The 23,745-nt window shown below is 36.4% G+C and overlaps 1 protein-coding gene across 2 annotated transcripts in view; it reads left to right on the forward strand.

Moving 5' to 3' along the window:
- The window catches only part of RAB28 (RAB28, member RAS oncogene family), a 66,607-nt gene that overhangs the window by 19,081 nt on the left and 23,781 nt on the right, over positions 1-23,745 (forward strand). For both annotated transcript variants that reach the window (XM_009954484.1, XM_086464468.1), the window contains exon 4: positions 2,499-2,628. In XM_009954484.1, coding sequence (XP_009952786.1) covers positions 2,499-2,628 — 130 coding nt within the window. The remainder of the gene's footprint in view (positions 1-2,498; positions 2,629-23,745) is intronic.

Here is a 23,745-nt window from a genome sequence, read left to right on the forward strand (position 1 = left end):
ATAATCTTGCTGTAAGTTAAACCTATTGCTACATGTTGTACTGATCACAGAATTGTAAGAAAGTTCAGGATGGAAGGGATCTCAGGAGGTCTCTAGTCAAACCTGCTGCTCAAACTAGGGTCAGCTGTGAGATGGAACTAGGTTGCTCAAGGCTTTATCCAGTTCCTCCTTGTAAACCTCTAAGGATAGAGACTGAGCAACCTGTTTGGGCCACCTGTTCCACAGCTTGATTCTCCTCATGGTGAAAAAGCTTTTCCTTATATCTAGTTTGAGTTTCTCTTGTCTCAGCTTATGTGCATTGTGTTTCATCTTGCCATGTGCTACTGTTAAGAGCCTGGCTTCATCTCCTTCGTAGCTTCCTCATGGGTATGGGAAGGCTGCTTTTAGGTCCTCACAGGTCCACCTCCTCTCCATGCTGAAGAATTCTGGTTCCCTGATCTTTTCCTTACAGGACAGGTGGTCCAGCCTCTGATCATCTTGGTGGCCCTCTGCTGAACTTATTCCACCTTACTGATGTCTTGAGGGGCCTAAGACTGGGTATATTACTTTAGATAAGATCTAACAAGTGCTGAGTAGGACGAAATAGATCCCTTGGTCTAGTGGCTGTGCTTCTGCTAATACAGCCCTGGCCATCCTTGCTGACAGGGAACATTGCTGGCTGATATTTGGCTTGCTGTCTACAAAGACCTGCAGGTCATTTTCAGTTGCTCTCCAGCCAGTCAGTCCCCCCAGCCTGTATTTTTTATTCCTCCCCAGCTGCAGGGCTTTGCACTTGTCCTTGTTGAATGCTGAAAGGTTCATGTTCTCCCATTCCTTGAGCGTGTCTACATACCTCTGAATGGTAGCCCTGCTGCTCTCAGGGGTATTGGCTGGTTTTCCCAATTTGGTGTCATCTGCAAACTATGTATAAGATTATATAAAAAGAGAATTCCTGTTATCTTCTCCTGAAACTTTACTAGCATTGTCCTGCCTGCCATCAGTCTTGTGTTTGCTGAAACAGTCCATTTTTTTCAGTTTTCCGAATCAGTTGTGGCTTCTAAACCTCTGATGTCATTACTGGTCTTTTAGTTTGCCCTTCTCTTGACATTCAGCGTCCAAAGCTGGACGCGTTATTTAACGTGGAATGTTTCATGCCAGTGTGATATTTGCCTTTTTGCTACAAAATAAGCTTGACATATTCAACTGTGATCTACTATAACTCCTTGATCCTATTGTATAGAACCTGCTACAAAGCCAGATATTTCCTATTGTGCATTTGATTATTGCTTCCTTTGAACTTGTCTTGGTACTTACTGAATTGCATCCTATTATTTTTAGATTGTTTCTCATCATATAATCTAAACTCTCCTCAAATAATCTTGCAGTCTCTACCACTTCTTTGTCATCTGTGAAATTAATTTAATAAGTGTGCACTCTATTTTGTGATCTGAGACAGTCGTGAAACTGTCAAGTAAATCTGGGCCCAGACAAATGCCTGAAAAAACTTGACTTGAAAAATTTTTTCTATTGACAATGAGTTGTTGAACCAGCTAATTTTGTATGCATTGTATTGTTTTTTTTGAATATTTGTGAAAATTTCATGTGAGGAACAGCATGCAGTTGCAGGGATTTTTTTTTCCACGTGTGTACTCCACGAGAACAAGTGCAACAGAAGCCAATTCTGACTTTACTCCTCATTTACAATACACTTTATTAGGGTATAGTGGAACGCAAGGGCAGAAGACTCAATAGTTGAGAGGAGAGAGTGATTTGTGAGAGCTGATCTTAGAATTATGGAGGGCTGAAGGTGGACATTTGGGCTGTGAACAGGCTGTGCTTTATAATACTGGATTTTAGCTCTGAAGAATCCTCAGTAATGCCTGCTTTGGGTATTTGTTACTTGTAGGCTGGCCCAAAACCTCTGAAATACATGGGACTCCCTTCTTGACTTCTGACCACATCTTTAGTTTCTCCTTTGAAAGCTTAAAGCTTGCCAGTACTTCTTGCTTTTCTCCTACAGAAGTGAAGGATCTGTCCTTTCTCCCCAAAGGAGAGCAGAGATATGACAGTCAGACAATGTACAGGAATGTACGAGTGAACTGCTTTTATTTTTCATTTTTTTCAAAAAGGGAACAATGAAACTGCAAATAATATTAACGAAAATAAAAGTCCTTCTCCAGTGTGATTTTTATCTTACTTTTAGTGTGAAGTGCTTTTTGGGGTTTTCATACAGCAAATGAAGTTTGTAATATTTCTAGTACAACTAATTACGCTCTTTACTGAATTGCCATTTTTTTTTCTGCCCTTGTAGTTCAATTAGCATCTAAATTTGGAACACATGGAATGCAGGAGAAATACTGTAATTGAATGTGTTTATTACAGAAACTTACAATTCCTTTAATTATTCCTCAAAAGATACAATGCCATTATTTGTTAATGCGCTATTTTATGTTAATGCTAGACTGATGCAAATTTTACTATGTTAAACTGTAGCATTTTAAATGTATCTTTTTATTTAGGGTATTCTCTTGGTTTATGATATTACCAATGGCCAGAGTTTTGAAAATTTAGAAGACTGGTATAATGTGGTAAAAAAAGTGAATGAAGAATCAGAAACACAGCCACTTGTGGCCTTGGTTGGAAATAAAGGTAAGTTATTCATACTTAAATATTAATTGAAATACTCTGGATGTGCTCTCTATTGAAGAAATGACACAGGACATATCTTTAGTAAAATGAAACTAAGTACTGTCTCATGTGTTGTTGCTGTGTACAGATGACATATTTGGGTGTACCTCAGGATTCTGGGCAGCTAGGTTGAGAGACTTGCTGCATCATGTTTTGCCTAGCCTGCAGCCTCACTGCCTGTGTGCTCTTTACTTGGAGAGCAGCACACAGGAGCAGAGAGGTCTCACCCATGTTTGAATTTGATAGGGCTGCAGGATTTAGCCATGGCATGCATCTAGAACGGAGAACTGGGAAGCATTCCTGAATCTAATGACAGGTATATTCCATGGTTCTGTATGTCAAGAGACTGCTAAATTAAGTACCAGTATATATTATTTAAAATAACTACACTGTACACTAGGTATAGTATTTATGAGTTGCTTATTAGGCTTTTCTTGCATGCTATCTGTAGTTTTGCACATGAGGTTACTCATGTCCTGTTGTTTTGGGATTCTTTTAACCTGTCCTCCTTTTGATCCTGTAAGCATGATATAACAGTTTTCTTCTGATCACCAAAATATGCCACTTTAAATAACCGTCACCTGGTTAGTTTCCTAATTAGATGGATTCCAGATTTCCCCATTTCCAGCTAAGAAATCTTATAGAAGCATCCTTATTAGCATATTTGAGGTCTTGATCCTGGCTCTCTTACCTATTTCCTATTGAAGATGATAAAAGCAACATAAAACTTTTAGAAACAAAGTGGTAGAAGCAGATACATAATTTTAAAATAATGTGAATATATTTATTTGAACAACAAAAACCAGATTTGATTTTTTTTACTTTCCAGGTAATTTGTGTCCGTATCACAATGTCCCTATTATGAACAAACCTGTAAAAAAGACGTCATCCAGCAAGTCAATATTGTTTAAAAACATTTGAAAACAATGTAGAGACAACACTTTCCTTCAGAAACGTTAACTGTAGTGTTGCTACTGTGATGCTGTAACATTTTATGATATTAATAATGAAAGAATACTTATTTTCTGGGAAGAAAACAGAGAAGCTCTTAGAGTTACAATATATAAATAGCACTTCTGAAAGTATAACATAGACAGTGTTGTACTCTAGCAGACCAGAGTCAATAATACAGATTCTGTTGAAAATAAAATGAAAAATATTTTTCACTGATTTATATTTTGCCCCCAGATTGGACTTCCTAGCTGGAGTTCTGCAAATTGTATGAAGTATTTACAGTAAGATACACTGTAACATAGGATAAAGTTCTTTTGCCAGAATGACACCATAGAGGTAGAAAATCATACACTGGTTTCCATTTGAAGGAGTTTTATTTCTGATATATACCTTACGTGTATGTATTTTTCTCGTATAAATGCCTGCAATTCTTTAAAATCCAAGTATTTCCTAGGGAGCATTGGCAAATAGAATATGGTTTCATAGATGAGTTTCCAGATAAAGGAAACGCTGACTAGCAAAAGGGCTTTCATCTTATGAAAATAGCAGCTGAAGGAACAGTGTGCTTGCTACCTTGTTTTCCTTCAGAAGCTGTGTGTAAAGAACAAAAGCAAACTGTTGCTTTCAAGTTGTCCTAAGCGTGTTAGTTGTTGCATATGTTGAGCAGGCAGGGGATGCTATTTGAAGAGGTAATTTTTTTGCTTTATTTTTATTTCAGCATGATAAAAAATAAGCTTTTAGAAGTGTCATGCTTTTCTGAATTCTGTAATAGGAGAAGAATATCTAAGAGGGCTTCCACCCCAAGACTTTAATAGCCTGAGAGGGGTAACTGTAGTCAGGCTTCTGTTGTTACATGAATAGAAAACAAGGGAAGTCTTTGTGTAGAAGCATGGTGTTGACTCTTGCTTATTCTGAAAGGACAAAGCTACCAGTCCTAACAAGTTCTTCAGGTGAAATCACTGTGTTCAGGATAGCTCAACTTCTTTGCTCAGTAAGCAATAAGACACTGATACATAATACAAAAGCAATAATAGGTTTAAACCCCAGAAAAGCCATTTGATGAATTGATGAACTTATTTGACTCACGTATCATACAGGAGAAATACTTTCAGCCAGTTGTTTCTGTCTCAGCATTGTACTTGGTTTTTGGGCTATACATGTTTTTTAGGAAAATATCCAGGTATGTTCACCTGAAGACTAGAAACGTCTGTATCAACGGGCAAGTTATTCTAACACTTAACTTTCTTTTTGATAAAAAATTTTAAAAATTGCTAAGAATGCAGTTATTGTCATTCATAGCAACTGAAAAGCATTGGGTCAGTATTTAGATACTGACATAAGAATTTGGAAGCCCATCTGAAACCATCCATTTTGAAACCTTGGTTTAAATTTGGTGCTACTCGTTTAAGTATACTTAGCTTGGGCTTAGGCTCTCATTTGACCGTTTTTGCTGACTAATACTGTCTGAAAGAAGAGCGTATTTTTCCATTTTGGGGTAAATACACCTGGGATCTCTGCTGTAGTGCTTCAGAAAGAGGAATAAAGCTATAGTTTTAAAAAAAAAACCAACTTGTAAGAAAACAATGAAAACAAATTTTCTTCACAATGCAATATAGAAAACTGTACATGTGAATTCTATTAGATGAAAATAATTTCCTTAAGTATTTTTGTCATTGAAAGCAGATTACTTTGGTATAGCAGTATATTGTGTACTAGCTGTTGAATTATCTATAAAACTGCATGATTTATTAGTGGATTTTTGTATCAGTTTGTAGTCATTCTGTTAAATGTGTTAAGTTTCCAGTGATTTCTTCAGTTTTCCACCAAACTTGAAGAAATTGTTCAGTGCTGATTTAAGTAAATCAGTGCTAGTTTTGACTATTTTATTGGACATTGCAGAAGATTGGAAGCATGAACACATTAAGCTACTGTGTCTGTTTAAAGCATGATAATTAACTTCAGAGTGGTAACAGTTTATTAAAATGTCATGATTGTAAGAGATTAAGATTTACTCATGAAACATTGGAAAGGTGATTTCTACATACAAAGCTCCAATCAGTGTCCAGTTTCTCATCCATCAGAAATTTATTTGAAAATAATAGAGTAGTATGAACTGAGATCTTATAAATTCTGGACCTTTGCACCCCTCTTTTTTATTTTTTTTTTTTTCACCCCGCTTTTTTTCTTTTTTTTCTTCAGGACTAGATAAAATGAAGGAATGACATTGCCCACTAGTTTATTAAAAATAATTGGGAGAAAAAGTGCTTCAGAGATGCAGTCCTCTTTTGTGAAAGCAGTATTTTATTTAAGGTGACTGTCTTCCTCCTGGGTGCATTGTTTTATTTTTCATTCTTTCTTCCTTCCCATACATTTTTTTTCTATAACTGGAGCTACACATTTAGTCAGAGTAGAAAACTGATTCGAGTCATGATACTCTCCAGACTTATGTCCTGCACTTATGTCTGATTATCAGTTAATTCTCTGTCTTTCCATAGATTTTTGTCTGCGTGTTTGGTAAACAACAAAAGGAATTGTAAAATTTAATGTAGCTTTTTTTTTTTTTCGTACTAGTTTTAAGTCATAAAATCTTCATAATCCCCAAATTTACAGCTGGTATTGAATCTTAAATTCAACTTTCCTTGTAGCTTCCTTTGTGGTGTTTTAATCTTATTTAATGCAAAGTATATTTGACGTGTGCTTACTTCTGCGTTGCTAATAGCACATTTGCACCAGACATCAGGGAGTAAACCTTATTGTTAAGATTGGCAAATACTTTTGAGTTTCAATGCAGTAACTTAAAACTTTTATAGCTATGTTGCTGTCAAATACTTTGTGTTACATTGTGTAGTATAAATTAAACTATAGTTATCAAGTGAATGAATTGTTTTTTGTGCACTTAGGATCTTTGCTTAAATTTGGTATTGACAAACCTCAGTAATTGCAATGGATCTTCTGTCGTTAGTGTGAGTTAGAGAGCTTTTACAGTGTTTTGTATCACTGATGTGTTTCTTTCCTTTCTACCTTGACTATTTTATATATTTTCCTTGACACTAATTTATAAGCAGTCTCCTCAAGTGTCGTACCAACATTTTCAGTGGATATGCTGTAAACAAAAATTAACCCAGCTTGCATGGGAGCTACACTCACTTTGATTTATAGCTACCAAGATGGTCTTAGGGTGGTGGTTATCTGTAGCGTATATAGGGGGTAGGAATTATCGGGTACCAGCGTATAGTGGATGGATGAATGATTTCTGTTCTTAGAGATATTAACCAGATCCACTCTTCAATAACTAATAACTCAGATTTTTAAACAGTCTTCATGACAGATGAGGGCACAGAGGAGAATGCATCAAGACTAATTAAGAATGTTGACCGTTTGTTCGTCTTAGCCATGATTAATTGATCTTGGAGTGCTATCTGTGAACAGGAAGTGGTATGCTGTTACATTGCGAAGTTTAAAGGTTACGTCTTAGTGTACCCTTTAACTTGCATTTACATACAATGTAAAATGTTTTTACCTATCTTATCTGAGCACAGAAAGAAACATTTTCCAGCCAAGATATGAATGAATGTTTGGTGTACTGTGTACTAATGTGAATCTGGCTGTTAACAGGACATACCCAGTTGCTTTTGGACTCTGTTGCTGCCTTATATACTTAGTCTTCCCTGTTGTACTCAGAAAATTTCTTCATTAATACTCATTTTGAGATTCTGCCTTATTAAAATTCAGAACTGTGCATTCATTCTCTTGTCCCTCCCAACCTCCCCCAGATGTTTTCTGTTCTTGTTTCCTGTGGGCTTGCACTTGTTAGGTCCTTCACCTGCAATTAAGACAAGTGTTGCGCAGCAAATGCAAAGACCTGTCTTCTTTTGAGTCTTATGCCTGATTAAACTAAAGTTCCTGTATACCTCACAGCAGGTCTAGTCACCTGAGCCTCACACATGCTTCTGGGATTAGAGGGTAAACTACTTACATGTAGAGACTCCCTTAAAAAGAAAACCTTGTCCTGTGCTATGGTCAGTTTACCAACTTATTTGAATAAATGTAGAAAGCTGCCCTGTTTTAAAATATGTATAGAATGTTTGTGTCGACAAACTCGGAAGATTAATAGCAAATTGCAGTCTTATGGATTTGTTTGTTTCAATGGTAGGGTAACTTTTTTAAAAATTATTTTTAACAAGAAGCTTAAATTAATGAAAGGAAAAATCACAGGTGAAAATGATCTTTTATTCACCATGATAATATATTTCCAACCCAGTGTCTGAATGTGCTTTGTATTACTTTAGGAATAGGAACAACCTAAAAATATGCACGCTTTTGAGTGGATAAAATTACCTTGCTTGTCTGAGGAAAGCATCTGTCTTGCGGGATTTTGGTCCTAAGTCATGTTTGGCTTTATATTAATGGTGCTGGCTACCATCACTGCCTAAGTGGTCTATTTAATTGTGTCTGTTAAATTGCCATGTGGGCAAGTCTACTAAACTGTGACATATGCCACACAGAAGAGATACATAAACGGAGCCCGAGCCTCAAGTGTCATTCTTTAGAAAGTAGCTGAGCTCACAGAAAATTATACAGAACAAAAGAAGGAAGATTTGTGGCTGTTGTGTAGTGTTTACTTAGACATATTCCATTGGCTGAGAAGGGAAAAGACCTGGCAGGATAGATCACAAGGGCCTGAGCATAGGTACTCCATTCTAGCCCAAATCTTCATGTAATCTGCTGTGATAAATGTATCTGTTGCATCGGGTTGCAAATCAGCCCATGTTTTACTTGGACCCTTCTTTCAGAATCATTCATAACATGATTTCTTGGATGGGAAGTCACAGTGGACACAGCAGCTGGTAAATCACCTGGTTAAAGGCAGATTTTTAGACTTCTGGACTTTCTTCCAGTGCTGCAGTCATTACTGGAGATGTATACAGGATAGGTTTTGATGGTAGCTCTCAAAAGCCAAGTGACCTGTGCCAGAGTACTAACAAAAAAACCCCCCACAGAGTGGAAAGGGGAAATCTTTTCTGTCATGCTGCTCAAAAGATGATTAATAATCTTTATCATAATTTTCTGCCCTGCCTGTCTAAAACCAGTTTCTGATGTTCAACATGGAAAGTATTAGTCAGTAGTAAGCTTGCTTTTTGATTTGTGTTCTGCTGCAGTATGGGTTCCGTACAGGGATGAAGCCGAATAGAATCATAGAATCATTTTGATTGGAAAAGACCTTTAAGATCATCAGGTCCAACCATTACCCTAACACTACCAAGCCCACCACTAAATCATGTCCCTAAGCACCACGCCTACATGTCTTTTGAACACCTCCAGGATGGTGACTCCACCACCTCCCTGGACAGCCTGTTCTAATGCCTAACCACTCTTTTGGTAGTAATATAATAGTATAATAATGTTTCAGAATTATATATACATCTTGCACACGGAAGATATATTACTGTTATGCTGCCTGTCTGAGTTTGAGATTTATACAGCTAGAGAGAGCCCTGATATAAACAGGTGTAATTCTGTGAAAAATCAATGAATTTGCTTTATTTGAACCAGGACAGATTAGATGTTGTACAAACTGTGTGCTGAAATTAATGTTTTCTCATTCAGTGCTTTAAGTGGGCATAGTAATGAACTAGTCCAACTGATAGACAGTTCTTATGTTTTTTTTTTATTTTAGTGACTGTGAGTAACCTGGTTTCTTCTTCCTGCACTTAAAATCTGGAGGCTGTCCTTCGGTTTTTTTATTTGCACACGCAAGTTTTTCTTGTTAAGACAAACCAAGAACTTAAGACCGAGTTCAAGGACCTGGTAGAATGTTGTTAGTGTAGCTGGAACTCAAACGCCAGTGTGACCGAAGTGCCAGTAAATAGTATATTCTCATTCACTAACAGTTATTCTTAAATTCAGAAAAATCTTTAAAGATGTCATTGAAAAATGGGAATAGAAGTAAACGGTTTAAATACAAAGGTTAGAACAGTATATGTATCCTATTTTTATAATAATACACAAATGAAATGCTGAGAGATCTCTTACTGTTTCCATGGATTTTGTCTGTAGTTTATTTGGCAATGTAGACACATGTCTAATAAAAAAGATGCTGCATAAACCATCGTCCAGGCTGAATGTGCTTCTGTTTTTGGTTTAGGTAGAAATGTTTTTTCTGGCTACGTCCTTCATACTTAGGTCTTCTTACAACAAATGGAAAGCCCTTAATTGTACCTAAGGGAATAGTTAATCTACGGTGGACATATGGTGGACAAAAGCTGAGTCTAGTAAATGAAAAAAAAACTATAAACAGAAAATGTGTGAATGTCTGCACAGTCTGAGAGTCATAGGAGACACTGTACTGTTGGATTGTAGCTTATTTTAAGTTAATTTGCTATTCTTTTCTATTACTCTATTAATGGAATTCAATGCAGCATAAAATGCGTAGTTTTGAAAACCAGTCAATTTCATGTCTGTTATATTGGATTGAAAAAAATACCCATTTTAAAGACAGGACAGAATTTCTTTTCTTTGCAAGTTTTCCTGCTCCCACCTTTGCCATATGACATAAATGCAGTTTGATTTCATTAGTTCAAGTGAAGCTGTCTGAAATTTTTAAAAGTTATAACATTTGATTGGGGGCAGTTAATCAGTGTTAACCCTTAGCAGCTCTTGGGCTTTATGGATTCGAGCATTATATGTGGTTGCACTGCTCCAGCAAAAGGTTAAGTATTAATGGAAAATGTTCACAGCTCTTTTACTCTAAGAAAACATGTTACTTGTAAGTTTTCTTTTGATTTTACTTTTACAGTTACATTGAATGTCTTCATTCATTTAGCCATCCATAAAGCAAATATTGTTGCACATGCAGTGGATAATAAGTCTTTTTAGGACTACTTGTGTGGTATGTCACAGATCATTAACTGCAAGTAACCACCTGACTTGAGGGAAGTCTGGAAGCATCATTACAGTGAAATAAGCTTTTATTTCTGTATCACTGCAGCACATTGATTTGTAGGAATGTCTCCATTAGCTACTGTGGAAATATATTCTCATATATTATTACTGAAGGAAGTTGATGAGAGAGGATAACCAAGTTTTGAGTGTGAATAGGGCATCAGTATTAGGGTTTTAGACAAAGTGGGGAAAAAAGACAAGTGCTATTGTAGCATTATTTTCCATTTAAAAGCTAGATAAGTTGGTAAACTAGACTTTTTGTAATGCTTCACTGTTTCAGAGTCAGAATAATAAATACAGTAACAGTTGCACGGTATTTATATGTACACTGCAACTTCAACTGTAATGCATATAGTAATTGAATATGTTTACTGCTCTGTATAGGCAGAAAGTGTGGAAGAGAAGTTTCTTTCTAATCAGCAGGGAAAACATAAGCTTTTTCTGTTTATTTCAATGAACCATAGAAATTTAATATTTTTATTGGAAGTAACCAGTAATTATTTCAGCTCAATTTTGAGGCTGAAGGATAGCCTTTGATAATATGGGAATGATCATAATGGATAACCTTCATTAATATGATTAATAGGAATTTGTAGTATGAAAAATGCAATTTTGAAACATTGTCCTGAAAATATATTTAGAAAATTTAAAGCTCTTACGGAGATGAAGTTAGGATAATACTGTAGGACTATCTTGCTATGTTGCTGTTTTTCAAAATAATTTGCTGTCAAATCCTTTAGGAGCAAAATACAATAGAAGATGGATAAATGAGTGTTCAAATCAGCCTCTCTTAGTGGTACGTTAAGAACTACGTGCATGCAGATTAAAGAATGAAGAAGAAAAATTATGGGGAATGCATTATATGTATATTTAAAAATTGTATAATTGTCAGGACATTACCGTATTTATTTGGGATTTGCCAGAGAAGAAAAGGTAGTTAAGGGTACTATTTCAAGTTCAGTCCATAGTTATACCTCCGTATGCTTGATATAATGAGGTGTTTTGAGTTTGATGCCCATTTCGGTATAGGAGCACGTATAGTCTGCTAAATGTGTAGCTTTTTTGACAGATCTTCAAGCATATTAGTGACATTAGCACATGTGGTTATGAATTCTTCACTGTTCCAGTATTTGAGATGGTATGTCTTGATGGAGGTTCTGAATCATCTGCAATTTCTTTCTGTTATCTACTTTGGTTTATTTTATAGGTAATTTTTTTCTTGAGGGAAAAAAGATATTTAAGTATTTGTTTGTGTGATAGGAGACTGTGAAGGTGTTGCCATGGGAGTAACTATTAAGCCAGTACCAAACTTTGTTTGATCTTAATAGTTCACTGAGATAAGCCAGGTAGTTTAAATGCAGACAGCATGTTGTTATTAACACTTTATGCTTCCAGCCCTCATGGTATGGACGATAACCTCAAAATATGTTTGTTGTTTTCAAAGGAGAGATTTAAGAATCTATAGTGCCACAAAAAATCAGTATTAAAAATCAATTAAAATTTGCTGAAACGTGTTGATTGAGGAGGTGGAGTACAGTGATGATGAATGGTAGATTAGAGATCTAGTTTGTTTATTTAAAATAAGGTCTTAAAAGAGGAGGGCTTCATGCACATTGTATATAGTTTCTATTTAAAAAATACTGAGTTCCCTGTGAAATATTCATTATATATTTCAGCTTTTTTAACTCAATCTTTTTTCAGAAGTAGTACTTTCAAAATTTTATCTCCCTTGTTTAACGGTGCAACAGGATATTTTCTGAATATGACAAGGGAATTGTAAATATGTAACTTCTGCCGAACCTTTTGAGAAGGTTTAATTTAGTTCCATTCATTCGTCCTTTGATGCTCTGAACACCAGGAGGAACCATCCCATCTCATCCAGATCAGTATTTTTAACATTTAAAAATATTTACAACTCTAAAATGAGCCATATCACATTTGCTGCATTCTTTTGTTCAGTGTAGGGAATCGCTGACCTTAGGGTAAAAATTTTGGTTGTTTATATAGGTGTAAATTTGGAGCACATTTAGACTTCAGGTGAGCTGTTCCACATTCACTCTGGTGTTTTCATGACTTGCCCCTACATTATAGTATTCTTTTGTATTACTTTTTTTATATATATACACCATGTGGTCTTTCTTTTGTGGTAAGTATTGGCCAATATATTTACTTAATAATGTGTGATAATAGGAATATATCATACTAGTATAATACTAGTGTATGATGGTAGAGTTCATTAAAGTTTTGAAATATGTATATAGAAAGAGGAATAACATTACCTTTTTCTGACTTTCACTAGAGACCTCATTCCTAAGCATTCCTATGTAATAGCATTTGAAAACTGCAATCAGGATCATTGCTCTTTTGTTTCAGATGCTAACAAACACAAATTCAAAAAAGCTACAGACTTAATAGTTGAATGGAACACACAGAATAGTAAAATGTCTTACGAAAGGCTTGCTTTTGAAAAATACTGGGATATAATAATTATATATATTGAGGGCAACTTTAACTTTAAAATGCTGGATTTTGCAACCTTAAGCACTTTTTTGTGGTAGATAATTTAAAATGAAGTCTGGAAAAAATAACATTTGTACAGATAGCACACCTTTGATACTGGGGAAGAAGGGAATGTCAGTTGCTAAAAACTTACTTTATACATTTACAGAAGTGTGAAAAGTAATTTGCTGTAGGCGTGCAGGAGGAAGAAAGCGGTGTATAGGAGTTGTTGGTCAGGCTGCTAAGTTGCACTGTTTCAAAGATACTTTTATGTTCTGTTACCCACATAGAAAATGATGGCATTTTGGAGTCTACTTCTCAGTCCCCCTTCAAAACAATTATGGAAAATCTTGAAGTATTTTTGTTTGGAGATGCCGTTGCTGTGTCTCATGGGAAGTGTAGTGCTGATGTTTCTCTTCCCATTCTCCTACAGGCAATGCTTCTGTTTCTGTGGTTATAAAGGCTGGTTTTGGTTTTGTTTTATTTTTCCCTTTATGTCTTCCATGATGTATCACATCCTCTTAGGTATGATAGGACTTTGTGAGAGTAAGGCATTATGGATACTGTCCAACTAGCAAATCTGAACTTGGGAGACAATAACAATGTAAGACAAACCAAAAGTCTCTCTCATTAGGCTTTCTGATCTTCCTGAATCAAGCTGTTCTGTTGTCTTGATTGGATTATTTTTAGGGAGTTAGTTTTATATTGAAAAAGGAACCTTTTTGTGCAGAACAAGCAGTTTTCAATGTGGAAAAAAAAGAAAACACACCAAACCCCCCAAAAAACAAATGCTAGTAGTTCTGACTGATGTTTCGGGACTAGTCCAACCATAGAGAGTTTCCAGAGTTTTTGATATTGATCCATCCTAAGAATACTGTTGTGGTAGTTGATTTTAATAACATTACAGTGTACTTGCAGATAATAGAGGGGGAAAAAAGCCTAGTCTGGTTATGTTGCAATTCTGTGAGGTTAAAAATGGTTCTGTATGAAGAGTATTGACAGTTCTGTCACACCAATATTCAGTAAATGATACTGTAAAGACATTTTCTAGAAAGCACTGTATAAAGCAGTTTTGAAATATGGAATAGAAGTTCAGGCTGTAGAAAGGTTCTGGGTTTTTCCTAGAAGTTACTTATTGCGTTCTTTACTCAGTTCTTGTCATACTACAGTAACAGTAACTTTCTACAACACTACTGATGTCTTATCAGGAACAATTACTGAAAATGTCTGGAGTTATTAATGTTTGAATTTACATGTTTTCTATGGGTTGTTTTTTTTTTTTAATGTGAAGGGTTTCTATTTCTTAAGTTGTCTCAGGCTACGTGGTAGAATTAAAAGAAACAATGCAATGAAAGAATAAAGCACACTCATTGTAAAGATCTCTATTGCAAGCTAATACATCACCTAATTAGTAATGAACCGTTTTCTTGGGCTGGCTTTTTAAAGTACGTATGTTAAGATAAACTCCTCTTACACCATAAGTTTTGAAGTTTTATTTTGGGAACAGTGTATCCAAAAGGTTTTTAGAGAATAGTTACTGGTGTAGTTGCGTATTTAAGTGGTTGATCACTAGGGCAATAATGCTGGTTTCTGAGCACAACCAGTGCTTTTTCCAGCTGCTTTATAGTGATATCTTGAAGCTTAAAATGTAATCTATATGGGTAAGCCACAAAAGCCACTATATATTAAAGCAGGCTCTGACAGTAAATCAAAATTGAACAGCTGGCAACACTACTAAAGTCATAAACTTATTTATTAAAAAAACTAAACAGAAGAATTATATTAAAAAGAGAGGAATATGTTCTACACACTAGTGAATATAGCTTAAAACCTGGAAAGTGCTGCAGATTAAGGGCCCAATTTATGAACATCTGTTCTGGCAGTTTCTGTGAGATTCTCGTGTTCTTTACAATAAAAGTGTGAAACATGTTTCCCCCCCATACTAATCATGCTTTTCTGCAGTTCATAAAACTTGCATTGAGCCTTATGCAACTGGGCCTGTCTGCTTTACACACTTGCTAGAGTAATTACTATTCATGAAAGAGTAAGTACTACAGCAACATCACGATCCCTCTGTATATGCTTATCCTCACTTGTTCCAAGCAGTCTCTTTGCCTTCAAAAGCAGTGAAAGAGCACCGAAGTTTACTTCATGTATTTAAACTTCAAGTGTGGCAGTGAACTAATACTGAAAGTAGGTCACTAGAGAGCAAAATGGACAGAAACATGTCTTGTACGTCTGAAATTGAAGCATACTTACAAATCTGCTGTTTTGCTCTTTAAGAGTCACGAAAACAACTGTTAACTCGCCTCATCTCTGAATTTTGAAATAAATTATCATAGAATGATTATTTTAATTGCAATGTTTACACTGGATGATACCCTACACTTTTTGTCATATTGACAGGTATGTGATCATAAGCTTTAGTATATTCTTGATCTGCTTTGAGAGGGAACTGAAAAATCATAAATTTAAAACTGAGTTCTAGTTCCACTGTCAGGGTGCTGATTTGTCTTTGATGTTGGTGTGACCAAGATTTGTGTCGGTGGTTTTAACCACAAGCCCTGTTTTGTAATCAGGCTTGATCTGCATGGCACAGATCATAATATTTTGCTTTCTAACTCTTGCTTCATGTCTAATAATTCTGACTGAACTAGAATAGATCACTGTGAAAGGCTATCAGTTTTTCTAGCAAGCAGTGTAGACTCTACTAACATCCCAAGCCCTGCTGCCATTAAGAGACAAAGTTAGTCTTTCAACAAAGTCAGAGATTAGGAAACAGAGGTGCAAAGGGAACACTGAGCAAACCTGCAATAAAACCACTTTCTTTGTCCTGAGCAAAATATGTTGCTTTATGGATGAAAATTGTTATGCTTTCTTTACATCTGAATTCGATTAGTTTCACTGTGTTATATCTTTTTATTAGGTTTCAGAACTACATGCTTTTATAGTTTAACCTGAGGAGAACACTTCGAGCTAAGAAGCCTCAAGACAGGAAAATCTCAGCGCTCCTTTTGGGAGCTAGCTTCTCATACATTTGGGACTATACTGATTGATAGCAGGGGAAAGAAAGAGGATTTCTGGTATCCTTTGGACAAAGAAATACCTTATGGGAACAAGACGTGTTCTGTTTCCATGCCATCTATTTCTTGAGCATTTTATAGTGCGGACGCATCTCTGTGGTCTTCTTTGTAGCGTGTATCCATTTCTGAGGTTCCTTGGCCAAGCTAACTTGTGGAATGTTAAGGAACTGTGTTTCTGCCAAATGTACGTTGGTCATTGATAGTCCTTTTGTCTTTTCATTGAGTGTTACTTTTATAATTGATTTATGTATATTTGTAGTGCTGAGGGCAGTACTATTAGGCACATAAAGAAAAAGTGACTTATAACCGCTTCATAGTTATGGAAGTTGAATTTTCTTTCTGCTCAGTCTAATATGAAACATGTTTTATTAATTGGTGCACTAAGAAACATTTTACCTGTCAGTGGTGTACAGGATATTAATCTCATTTCTTAAAGCATGGTTTTATTTGTAGAACGTTCAGATACCTTAATGCTGTATTTGCTTTATGAGTGTGTTTACCTGGTGAACTTTTTTTTGTTACGTTTGATGTGTTAAAGTGCACGAATGTAATTTATATGCACCTGCATAAAATGTTTTACTTGTGACCTGGGTTTCATTTGTCAAACTGTGACTTGGATTCAGCAAGGAACTAACCCAACAGAAATCAAGGCTTCATATCATCAAAGATAATACTAAGTTATGTCCCAGAGGAATGCTAGGCAGGCATCCAGGTTGTTGTGTTTTTTTATTGGACCTGACTAGAATATTCTTGGTTTTGATTAGCTCAGATTTTCATATTTGTTATGAGTACTTTATTTCTCATCCTTGAGTCTCTTGTATGTGGGCGGGCAAGGGAGGCAAACAAATGACTGCAGCTCTAAAATTTTCCACTTGCCCACCTCTATTAGGCTCTGTTGTCCAGGCTGGATCACATGCCTCTCTTGCACTTTTTTATCCTCTTCATTCTCTTTACACCTAGTCCCTTGTGCTTGGTACAAAGCAAATATTCTCAATGATGTTGGTTTTCTTTTTTTGTTCATACATCTTCTGGGAGTGCTGCTTCATCAGCCTGGTGTGGACACCAGATTTTTGTTCTTTTTTTTTTCAAATAGTTATGTTTTGAGGAGTGTGGTTTACTTTGCATACTTTTTTAGTATATTAGACATCTACTGAAAATTCTAGAAGCTTCTCTGGCTGAATAAACTTGATGGATGAACTATTACTATATTTTGGTTTAAATAGTAGCTGTACTAGTGCACTGGAAAAGATTTTTTTGGAGCTGTTGCAGTCTGCAGGGTATATAATCCATGTGGATTAATGTGGCATTTCCTTCATAATCCTATGAATTTTCTGCCTTAAAAATCTTTTATGTTTTTCCTAAGAGTTTTAGTAGAAAAGACCCTTTAAATATGTGGCAGTATCTAGAATTATTATATTGTCATTGTGTGCTTTTGTACTTAAGGTGTACAAGTAGAAATAAAATGTGGCATTTTTATTCTCCTTTCTTTCTGTGGGTTTTTTGTTTGTTTGAATTTAGTATCTAGTGCCATGTATTGAGTAATTAGGCCAAGAGGGCAGAATTTTTGTGAGTATGCTGGTGCTTGAAAATGTAGACTGGTGACTGGTGGCGTTTCCAAATATGGTTAAACCATTGCCTAACTGCCCAGTAGTAGCTTTGGTACTTTAAAAAGTCCCCCTAGGAGTGCCTGCTTGCATCTTTCAGTATCTCAGTATCATTGCAAATCTGATTTGCAGTTTATAATTGGAATAATGTTTAATTATTCCAAGAAGACATCTAAATGGAGGGGAAGTTAAATTCTTTTGGAACCAAACCAGTAAATGTATGGCGTATTAGTGAGCTAGTTCTGAGTTGTATGTCTGAGTTTTCTGAGTTCCTAAGTGTGTTTGGAGATATTATTGGAACCTGTGAAGCCACTTCATTCTGGAATTAATTTTAGGATTGCTCTGGGGGAAGAACATAGTAGATAGCCAAATTCTATATACTAGCAAAATACAATTTAATTTAATTTTGGAAAACATTTCTGAAGAAACAGAGTTAATTTCCCATTAGCTAATAAAATCACTCAAGTGTGGTGCTCACTTAGTTTTGTAAAACTTATTTTGTGTGTTTACTCTACCTCACTTCTTGTTCTGGAATTTTTTCCCTACCATCAGCACAGCTGCATCGTCCATTTCCACAGTCCTTTTAACCTCCACTTTTAATTAAAAAAAAATTAAATCAGATGCTGTTTAAAGCTTCCCATTTAGTTTTGGGAAAATAAAAGTTCACATCTAGATTAGGCGTGTGTGAACAGCTGTTAAAAGCCACAAGCAAAACGATACGTATAAAAGTGGTGGGGGGAATTTTAAGAGCAAGCTGCCAGTTTGTACTTTTCAATAGCTCTTCGCTTTCAGCCAAATGGTTTTAACAATAATTTTCTTTGAAAAAAACCCTGTGTTTTATAGAAGCAGCAGCCCAGGCAGTAAGGCCAGTGGTAATAGGAGGCAACTTGCCATTTCTCTTCAACTTTTTATGAAAATTTTCTTTGAATCTGGGGAAATTGCTCATTAGAGCGGTTGGAGGGGCTGTTGTCCACCCGTGCCCACCCACCATGTAGGTACATCTGTTCCCATCTGATTCTAATGAGGGATCTTGTTCGTTGAAATTCCTGAGTTCCGAGACTAAGCATAGAAGGTAATACTTCCCTTGTGCCATATTTTGCAGGCATTATAGTCCTGCTCATGACTTCAGCATTTTGAGGTAATAATAGGATTTCTTTTTTGAGTCTGAGTTACTGAATCTGACTAGTCAGTTAGACAGAAATATGCAGGGAATTTATCAGATGTTAAATATTTAAAAGTAAGAGAAAAGATTTAGACTGTTCCTTGTTCAATCCACCTTCTGTACTGTAAGGAGCTTTCAGAGGGAAAAAAAAAAAAGTTCCTTCAAGAACATACTGTCTTTACTGGAGGCGGGTGGAGCCAGAGTATAAAATGCTCTGTGACCTAATAACTATGTATATGTATCTCTGGAATTTGTTTGGGCAATTTTCTTTGGCTCTGTCCTAGTTGCTCCATTCCGTAAGTGAGATGTCATTGCTGCAGTTCTTTCCCAGATGTATGGTGGTAGTCTGTCTGAATAGGCGTGACCTCTCCCACCAGGTTCCCCTGTGGTAGGGGGACAATGAATTCGCTTAGCTAAAGCTTGCTGTGTCTGTGTGCACTAGTACTCATTCAAAGCATGCATCTGGGTGTGGAATTGTCTTCATACAGTTTAGAAGCCTGGCAGAGATATGGCGGTAGCACAGGCCTGGGCTACACGTGGCATGTAGATATAATCTTGTATGTGTGAGTGCATGTCCTGGTTTTGCTGGGATAGAATAATAGAATCAATTTTCTGTCCAGGAAAGCTGCTTTTTTGAGAAGACTGGAGCACCCAATTTGGTGAGAACAAAGTTGATAAGACACTTTTTTTTTGTTCATGGCCAACCACGGTAGCGGTTTGAGCTAGCAAGCTCTAAAGCTAGGAGGAGTGCAAGCCAGGGCAGCGTCTTGACCCAAACTGGCCAACAGAAGTATTCCACACCATAAACTATAGTCATGCCACTATAAATTGGAAAGTTTACTGGGGACGGTCTCTTTTCCTCAGTGGTTGCCATCCCTGGAGAGTCTCGCCCATCGCTCTGCTCCCCAGGCCTGTCCTGTTTGTTGTGACCATCGTGCTTTTGCTGGAGCTGTGGGGCTCGCAGCGCTCAACATCTAGCATCCACTGCTGGGAGCGCACAGCTCACCACCACTACATGGAACGAGTATAACTTTGTGTACTTTGTATTAATATTAGTTTTTTTTTATGAAATCTGTTTCTATTTCCACCCATAGGTTTCCTTTTCCCGATTCCCCTTCTTGGGGAGGTGTGGGTGGGGCCACTGGGTGATAGAACAGCTGACTAAACGAAGACAGTACAACAGAACAAGCTTTGCATGGTAAATTGTGCTGATCCACTGAGGCAAGATGTCCCATGAGCCACACTTTCTAATTAAGTCATTTGACATTTTCTTGGGGCAGCAGAATGATAATAATCATAAATGCTTTTGAAGTTTCTTCAAAGCTGCAATTTTTTTCTTTTTTAAGTTGAGGTTGTTGAGGTGTCTGTTTTATTCTTAGCAAACTACAGTCTGTGTTAATAGGTGCCATCACTGAAATGGTCTGTCTTGATATTTGTTGCTTTTGTTACACTTCTAACTGCTTTGTTGGGGTTTCTGTACTTGCGTTATACCTTCCGTATCACTTACGCCCCCAACAGTGTAGCCTAATGTTCTGGGTTTGAAGGTTTGGCCATTTGACACATCTGTCTTTGCAATATACCCATGTTTTCTTTGCATGGACAGCTAGTGAAGATGAGTTGGGTAGCAATGTAAATTCTTTTAAAGTGATTTTGTTATTGTTTTCTACTTACATGTGTAGGTATGTTATGACTTCATATTATTAGCAAGCAAGAATCAAAAAGCTTGTTAATTACTTCCAATTTCTTGGATGTCTTATTTTTTTGTTGTTTAGTTAGAATTCCCTAAAAACTTCCCACTATCATTTCTGAAAAGAAAAGAAGAAACAAGTAGGATGAACTAAATGCCAAGTTAGTAATTTCCTTGTGTCACAGTGAGTATCCCTGGTGCCAAACTGTAAAGCTCTCAGAGCACTCTGTCTATGTAGAGGTTAGAATTTTGGGAATAAATCACAGAATTATCCTCAAGAATTGCAAGAAGTTTAGGTGGTCCTATATACAGCATGTATAGGAGGGCAATAAAGATCAAAGGAATGAAAAAGCTTTTATATGAGGAGGGATGAAATAGATTGAGTTCCTTAGCAGTAGGAAAAAAGACAAACAGGTTTATAAAACCATGAGAAGAGACTAGAGAACAATTATATAGCATCTTTTCAATACAAACCTGAGGAAAACTCATGCCTTTTATTAAATGGCAGCTTAAAATAAACAGATGAAATTACTTTTTCACATTGTGAATAATTAAACTGTGGAAGTCCTGTTCATTGTCTGTTGTAGAAGCCAAAAGTGCACATGGGTTCAGAAAGGAACCGCAGAGGTTTGTAAAGTGCTAGTCCACCAGTGGCTATAAAATGTTTCAGCTGTATTCCTAGCAACCTGGAGATGTAGTGTCCAAGCTGAGGAATGCAGACTGCCTGAAAGTGAGGTGTCTATCAAGGAATGATCATTATAGTTGCACTGTTTCTTATTTTCCTGCCTCAATTCCTGTTGTTGACTGCTCCTTGAGGCGGGATACTGACATGGGTTATATCAGACCTTCAAATATCAAATTTTCAAAAAACAAATTCCAGACCTTGAGCTGTTACAACTCCTGCTCCCCCACACCACCCTCCAAAAAACAGAACAGTGAACAAAACACACGCCCCTTGCCATTTTGCTGTCAGTGCCTTAGGTTGTGTAGCTCTATTTATGTGTATTTGTAGCTGGTTGGTTGGAACATACAGGTGAGAGAATGTGACCTGGCTTCTGGTGGTTGTTGCACAGTCTCATTTATTTTTTAATACAACAGTCTTTGGATAAAGTAATTAAGACGTCTGTGAGATAGAGAGGGGCACTGAGTATCTGAGTAATCCCTAGTGATTAATTCTAGGCTGTCATGGTCTTTACAGTATCCGCTCTTAACAAATTCAGCCGTGTTAGTCACACAGACTCTTCTGAAAACCCCACTTCTTGCCTAGAGTATGTTAAAGAAGTTTGTTTTGCTGAAAAGTTCTAAAAATCTAACATGTTGTTTAAAATATTTTTATAAATATGTTTCAAATGGAAGCCTGATGGCAACACAGTTTTTCAAAGAGTACGCTATGATGGCCTAAACTAACATTTAACCATTAACTAATGCCTCTTTACTATCCTAATTCTGAAAACTTCACTCATGGAAATTATGCCTCTGGAAACTCCATGCGCTCTTAATGTATTTTAGAGGAGGAGGGGTGTACTAAGTCAGAAAGAAACCAAGTCATCATCAGGACCATGCTAAAATTTTAGTAGATAATATCTTGGGGTTATTTATGAGGGACTTGTGAACTTCTTGACTCTTATTCTCGCTTTCCCTTTCAAACCTGGCAAAGGAAGTGCTGCTTATCCTTGAGGACTCCTAACTATAAAAAGTAGAGTGGGTTTGTTTGACTGACCAAATGATCTGGGAAAATACACTTTCAGCATCTAAATTCTGCTGTAAGTCAGATGTAGCTGATTTCTCTAACTTCAATAAAAATTGAACGAAGCCAAAACTTTTAAAATCATCTTTGGTTTTAGGAAGTTTTAGAAGAAAAAGTGTTCAAAAGTTTACAAAAAGAAGTCCCAGCTGAACCTTAACTTGCTTGCTTAATATTTTCAAATTAAAGTGAATCCTGACAAAATTTTTTAAGAGTGCATATGTGTGTCCAAATTCAGCTATTCTCAGTGTTTTATTCCCCATAACACTCAACCCAGTGTGAGGAGGTGGTTTGCAATTGACTTAACCCAGTTTCACTTTTGTCAACTATAGTCACAGTAGCATTGCACAGAGAGTTGGTTCAGTTCATTGATCCAGCCTAAACTGCACAGAACAATGGGAGGAGTTCTTGTTTGAATGAACTCATGGATTCCTCTTATTCTTCAGCAGTACTATCACATGAGAAGGTTTGGAAGTGCTTGGCCAGCAGCACGGGGAAAGCCAGGACCATCCATTTCATTTGCAATTATGGTAGCTTAAGCTGCTAAAGAAACTGTGACTTTTCCCACTCTAATTTCAGGCCAGCCCCTTCCACTGAACCATCTGCTTTCTTGATAAAAGTTTTTTTTGGTGTGAATTTTGTGTGTGTGGGTTTTTTTTTTTTGTGTGTGTGTATGCGTGTGTGTGTGTGTGAGAGACAGGGAATTGGATTGCTCTGCACAGACTGATGGCCATGTTAACTCTCAGAAGACTATGGACCCTGCTTTGTTAGATCTCTAACAATCAAATTACGACAAAGTACTTTTCTTAATCCTTTGTGTCCTTTATCCATTATATAGCTTTTTGAGTTTTGGATAAAGGTGTTAACAATTTTTGTTAAGTTCCTTGTTGCTAGACTGATGAGTTGGTTCCTCTTGCTCATCTGAGACTAGTTAATACTGTAAAGTCTCAATATCAGTATATTCTGTCTTAATGTGTCCACTATTCAATGTTTTCAATTTGTTTGGAAAAATTGTAGATGTGAATACTGTCAAAGAGCTTTTAGAGGTTTTCCTCTGTATCTGACTCAATTATAACCTTCTATTAAGTTAACGAAGTTTTGGACCAAAGTAGTCACATTGTCATAGAAATTTATGTCAGGAGGAAACAAGCTATAGGCTCTTTCTACTTAAAGACAAGAACATTTCTTCAATACAATGATGAACCAATGATTGCTGTGTGGATTAAAATTTAGTGGTGTTTGTTTGTTTGTTTTTTGCCAGGGTGACTAGTTAGTGATAATGAAATATATGAGGTGGCCAACATGAAAGAGGTTTGTACAGTAGCGCTTCTACTGTCTGGTTTGAAATCATCATATTATTGAAATATAAATAGTTTGAATTTAGTTCTTTGTAGTCTTTGGAA

The sequence above is a fragment of the Leptosomus discolor genome, chromosome 4 (genome assembly GCF_034619465.1).
Source record: "Leptosomus discolor isolate bLepDis1 chromosome 4, bLepDis1.hap2, whole genome shotgun sequence".
NCBI classification, from domain to species: Eukaryota; Metazoa; Chordata; class Aves; order Leptosomiformes; family Leptosomidae; genus Leptosomus; species Leptosomus discolor.